We start from the raw sequence: 6,221 nt of genomic DNA, 5'->3' as shown, positions 1-6,221 counted from the left end.
ACAGTACATCTCATTTAAATTTTCAGTTATCTAATCATACAAGAAACATTTATGACAAAAGTAAAAAAAAAATAATAATCTTAAAGATGAGAATGAAAAGGAAGGAAAGAAATAAGCAAAAATTTGAACATTATTATTATAGAGCATATGGTGACATTTAAGGTGAGGTTACAAGCAAGACTATTTACTAGTTACCCCTTGCAACCAGACAAAGTATTATTCATATCAGAACTTATAACCCCAGTGTTAAAATATACATCAATTTGTCTTCTATTTAGTGAGAATTACATGCACTGTAATACAATTTTCTACAGTGCAGTAGTATCTTAAGGTACTACTAACAATGTCTTTGATCTGAATACAGTTTGCCAGTAACAATAACTTTTAACACTAACATTATTAAACAAAAACATTATAATAAAAAGTAAATCAAAATGAATCCTTTAAATCAATGATAGTAAAATACTATACATAAATTACATGCAGTTCAGTGTGCATTTTAACACTTGACTTAAATCTGCTAATATTGTAAAATTTTTGGTATTACCCTCAAGTCTACATGGTCATTCTAATTAATGGCTACCCTTATTTGAATAGTTTCTACATCATTTCAATCTTGTATGGTACATCAAATAACTACTGTATATAGCTCTCGCTTACAGCTCTACAATATCAGTCTGAGTAGTGTTACAATTGAGGGTCCTAATGAATTATCATTCAAATGCATAAGTAAGTTTTATGTTAAAAAATTAATGGTAATGGCATGCATGCCATCACTGTCAAATTTGAGTTCACCATCAAATTTGAGGTTCTAGGGTTAGAATTTGAAATGGGAAAATAGTTTGGTGAGCCAGAAGGATTGAGTTATTGGATGATATTTAGTAGGTCATTCATATAGGAACAGGAAAGAATAACAATGATGCCAAGGGACAACAATGTTTAAGGTTCAGCAGACGAGATCATTAATTATGTTGGTGCCTGTCAATTTGGGAAAATTGGATAAAAGAGTATGATTATTATATTCATAAAAAATGTAGGGAACTGTAAAGCCAAGTAGCATGAAGAATGAGATAAAATAGTTAAGACCTCCATGTAATGGTGCATATGCTGGTTGTGATCTGTGTCAAGGTCTGCTGTGGGTCAATAACTAGCTCACTGTATACAATATTCAGTCACTGTATACATACAATATTCGCTGTATACATATAATATTCAGTCACTGCATACATGTAATATTCAGTCACTGCATACATGTAATATTCAGTCACTGCATACAATATTCAGTCACTGCATACAATATTCAGTGTTATCAATGTACTGTCCCAATTATGTCTCCTATTTTACTAATTTCATTATTTGTTATCTTTCAGGGTCTCACTCCAAACTGGTAGGAACATCTAGTCACTTAGTGTTATGCAGAACATTTAATTTTCCCAAATAAATCAATGTTCCATAGTACTACAGTGGCAGAAGTGACACTGACTTAAAATTACTTTCGAGACATCACCCCCTTCATGAACTAGGGGTTCCTCTTGACTGCCTTGATGAGGCTGTCTATATAGTCATTATAGTCATAATGACTAGTGATGATACATGTGTAGCCTTATAATGTACAGTATGGTACTGCACATGCTGGTGGGTATTCCACCTTGATTACTCTAACCACAATTTAGTTCAGTTTGTGCTTCATAAATATAAGCAATTAAGGTATTTACCATTGAAATAATTATCAATGTCATTAGTGTGCTGGTCTCAAACTGAAAACAAGCAGGTATTTAATTTGTTTACAGCAGAATGGAACACCATCGATCAAGTTTGGGAGTGATGCAAACTGCAAGAAGAAAATTCCAGTTTAAAAAAAAAAAAATTCCATTGGCAAATAATAACAATTACCAAACAAATAAAATTGGGTACTCACCAATGCCTGCAGTGCTTGTCCTCGCAGTTCAAGTTTTGTTGAACATTGTGCAATCAATACAGGCATCACTTCAAGTGCAATAACATTATTCATCTGCATAATGTTGAACACTGTACAGCTACATAATGCTGTGTAAGAACATTATACAGCTACATAATGCTGTGTAAGAACATTATACAGCTACATAATGCTGTGTAAGAATATTATACAGCTACGTAATACTGTGTAAGAACATTATACAGCTACATAATGCTGTGTAAGAACATTATACAGCTACATAATGCTGTGTAAGAATATTATACAGCTACGTAATACTGTGTAAGAACATTATACAGCTAAATATTGCTGTGTAAGAACATTATACAGCTACATAATGTGTAAAAAACATTGTGCAGATACATAATATTAAGATCACGATGCACTAGACTGATAGTTGCAACAAGAGGAATAGAGGCACATGTATGAAGTTCTTCGTATAAATCTTCCGGATCTTCAATATTAACAGGTTGTACATGTACTGCTGATATCTTATAGCCTGACAACAGTGTGGGCTGCTCCATATGATCAAGATGGTTCCATTGGGGTAGTCCTTATTGTAAACAGATTTTGTTGCTTGTGACACCAGTATGTATCTTCTCAACTCCAGAAACGAGTCTTATTATCCAAAAGAGGATATTTGGTAGATTGTTGCAGTGTCATACCAGAGGTAGTTTGATCAAGTAACTTGTCACTCACAGGGACCATAGCCCCATCAATAATGTTTTTATCACCAAGTCATTCTATTTCTAGAAATCTTCAGTTGCATCAGCAACTGCTTAACAAAAGGTCTTTTGTAATCACCATTTTTATGCATTTCAACCTCTTTTTTTTTTTTTTAAGGTTAGACTTTGCCAATCAGTCATATTTCCTATTTGAATCACCAGCACCTTGAATATCTTTAAAAGCAATATTTTCTGCGTACTGAAATGACGATGTGCTAGAGAATCTTGACCAACAATGATGACCTAATTAAAGACAGACCATCTCTAATACAATACAATCTGACCACAAAGTAATTAAACTAAAACAATTATAATTTCACATGCGACCCAAATCAATATCTAATGTGAGGGGAATGTTTAGTGAATTTAAATTTAACAATCGGGGAGGAATTAACTAAGACAAAATAAACAAGCCAATGTTGAAAAAAGTTACCCAACTTTCTTGGGGAACATAAGAGAGCTACACCCAAATTAATGCACAGAAAAAATAACTGCAGAAAGACAGTCTGTATAAAAAAAAATTAAGAAATTTTTTAAATATAAAGAGTGCAGAGAGCATTACAAAAAAAAAAGGTATAACTTTAAAATAAATGTTTTTCATTAATCCAAAAAAAACAAATGAGGTCATTAATACTATTGTTCAGTGTTAAAAAATAACTCTCATTTAGGTTACTAAAGACTCTGCAAACTAGCGGGAGTTAAGGCTTTGGTATTCACTTGTTATTCCAAACTGCTAAAAAATCAAGATATAGAAGAAATTATAATTTTTGCAACAGATGGAACAAGAAACCATTCAAGAAAGTAGGAAAATCAAAAATATTTTTCATATATGGAAAATGATTTTTTTTTTTATTAACCCATCGGCTGATTCCCACCAAGGCAGGGTGACAAAAAAAAAAAAAAAAAAAAAAAACTTTCATCATTCACTCCATCACACTACAGTTTATAAAATTGCAAGATTAACACCCATCATTCAGAGTGCAGACACTGTACTTCCCATCTCCAGGACTCAAGTCCAGCCTGCTGGTTTCCCTGAATTCCTTCATAAATGTTACTTTGCTCACACTCCAACAGCACATCAAGTATTAAAAATCATTTGTCTTCATTCACTATCAAATACACTCATGCATGCTTGCTGGAAGTCCAAGCCCTTTGCACACAAAACCTCCTTTACCCCCTCCCTCCAACCTTTCCTAGGCCAACCCCTACCCCTGTAGCGGGGGTTGGGAGGAGATATGATCATTGGAGTAAAACACACTTGTTGGATGGTAACACTTATATTAGCAGAGTATGAAGGGGGAGAGCCCAAACTGCCTGTCCTGTCGCCTGCTTGGATTACGGGGAACTGAGACCGATCCAGCGCAGCCCATGCACTCATGCAGGATCACGTGACATCATACAAACTAGTCACTAGGCCTAGCAAAGGGGATATTTATGTAAAACATATGGATGGTACTAACTATGACACTCAGATAAGCTATACAACACAAGTAGCGGATCAGCAACTATGCTGACACACCGCCTTCCCTCCACTACAGATTTATACACTCTCTAAGTCATTCTGGTTTGTTCCATTCTCTCTACATGTCCAAACCACCTCAACCACCCTTCCTCAGCCCTCTGGACAACAGTTTTGGCAATCCTGCACCTCCTCCTAACTTCCAAACTACGAATTCTCTGCATTATATTCTCACCACACACTGCCTCCAGCCTTCTCGTTGCAACATTCATCACCCATGCTTCACACCCATATAACAGCGTTGGTAAAACTATACTCTCATACATTCTCCTCTTTACTCCCAAGGACAAAGTTCTTCATCTCCTCACTCTTTTCCCCTCATCAATTCTATGATTCACCTCATCTTTCATCAACCCATCTGCTGACACGTCCACTCCCAAATATATGAATACATTCACCTCCTCCATATTCTCTCCATCCAATCTGATATCCAATCTTTCATCCTTTAATCTTTTTATCCTCATAACCTTACTCTTTCCTATATTCATTTTTAGTTTTCTTCTTTTACACACCCTACCAAATTCATCCACCAACCTCTGAAACTTCTCTTCAGAATCTCCCAAGAGCACAGTGTCATCATCAAAAAGCAACTGTGACAACTCCCACTTTGTATTTGATTCTTTATCTTTTAAATCCACACCTCTTGCCAAGACCCTCGCATTCACTTCTCTTATAACCCAATCTATAAATATAATGAACAAAACCACGGTGACATCACACATCCTTATCTAAGGCCTACTTTTACTGGGAAATAATCTCCCTCTTTCCTATATACTCTAACCTGAGCCTCACTATCTTCATAAGAACTCTTCACTGCTTTCAGTAACCTACCTCCTATACCATACACCTGCAACATCTGCCGCATCGCCCCCCTATCCACCCTGTCATACGCCTTTTCCAAATCCATAAATGCCACAAAAACCTCTTTAGCCTTATCTAAATACTGTTTACCTATATGTTTCTCTGTAAACACTTGGTCTACACACCCCTCATCTTTCCTAAAGCCTCCTTGTTCATCTGCTATCCTGCTCTCAGTCTTACTCATAATTCTATCAATAATAACTCTACCATACACTTTACCAGGTATACTCAACAGACTTCGTCCCCTCTGCATTTATACAAAGGAACTATGCATGCTCTCTGCCAATCCCTAGGTACCTTACCCTCTTCCATACATTTATAAAATAATAGCACCAACCACTCCAAAACTATATCCCCACCTGCTTTTAACATTTTTATCTTTACCCCATCAATCCCAGCTGCCTTACCCCCTTTCATTCTACCCACTGCCTCACGAACTTCCCCCACACTCACAACTGGCTCTTCCTCACTCCTACAAGATGTTATTCCTCCTTGCCCTATACACGAAATCACAGCTTCCCTATCTTCATCAACATTTAAGAATTCTTCAAAATTTAATAACTTTCCTCTCCTATTTTTAACTAACAAATCTATTTGTTCCCTACACTTCTTCAACTTGTTAATGTCACTCCAAAACTTTTTCTTATTTTCAACAAAATTTGTTGATAACATCTCACCTAGTCTCTCATTTGCTCTCTTTTTACACTGCTTCACCACTTTCTTAACTTCTCTCATTCTCTCCATATACTCTTCCCTTCTTGCATCACTTCTACCTCTCATATGCTAACTTTTTCTTCCTTACTACTCTCTTTACATCATCATTCCACCAATAGCTCTTCTTCCCTCCTGCACCCACTTTCCTGTAACCACACACTTCTGCTGAACACTCTAACACTACTGAAAAAATTAAAATTAATGGCCTCTACATATAGGTACATCCACTGACAATGACTAAGAAACGAGCATAATTACCATGTAGTTTTGTCACAAAATTAGCCCTCCTTTGAACTGTGTATCTGACAATAGCACAAACACAAGACTTCAAAAAATAAATTGCTGGCATCCCCATGCCCTCAGTGCTGAGGCCACAGGTCCTGGGATACAGTACTGTATAATTACAAATAGCTACAGCACAAGCACATTCTGATATTTAAAGCCTAGA

At 36.0% G+C, this 6,221-nt stretch overlaps 1 protein-coding gene across 2 annotated transcripts in view; it reads right to left on the bottom strand.

The window, feature by feature from the left end:
• LOC128705558 (uncharacterized protein DR_0269) overlaps nt 1–6,221 on the bottom strand; it is a 152,948-nt gene that overhangs the window by 37,085 nt on the left and 109,642 nt on the right. The window contains exon 1 of one of the 2 annotated variants that reach the window (XM_070092246.1): nt 1,919–2,089. The exons of the other annotated variant lie outside the window; for it this stretch is intronic. Coding sequence (XP_069948347.1) covers nt 1,919–2,017 — 99 coding nt within the window. The 5' untranslated portion in view covers nt 2,018–2,089. Of the gene's footprint in view, nt 1–1,918; nt 2,090–6,221 lie in introns of those variants that run through there. 2 annotated transcript variants of the gene reach the window in all.

This window comes from Cherax quadricarinatus, chromosome 3, assembly GCF_038502225.1.
Source record: "Cherax quadricarinatus isolate ZL_2023a chromosome 3, ASM3850222v1, whole genome shotgun sequence".
NCBI lineage: Eukaryota > Metazoa > Arthropoda > Malacostraca > Decapoda > Parastacidae > Cherax > Cherax quadricarinatus.
Note: the sequence above shows the minus strand (reverse complement) of the source record. Positions and strands in the feature narration are given on the sequence as shown.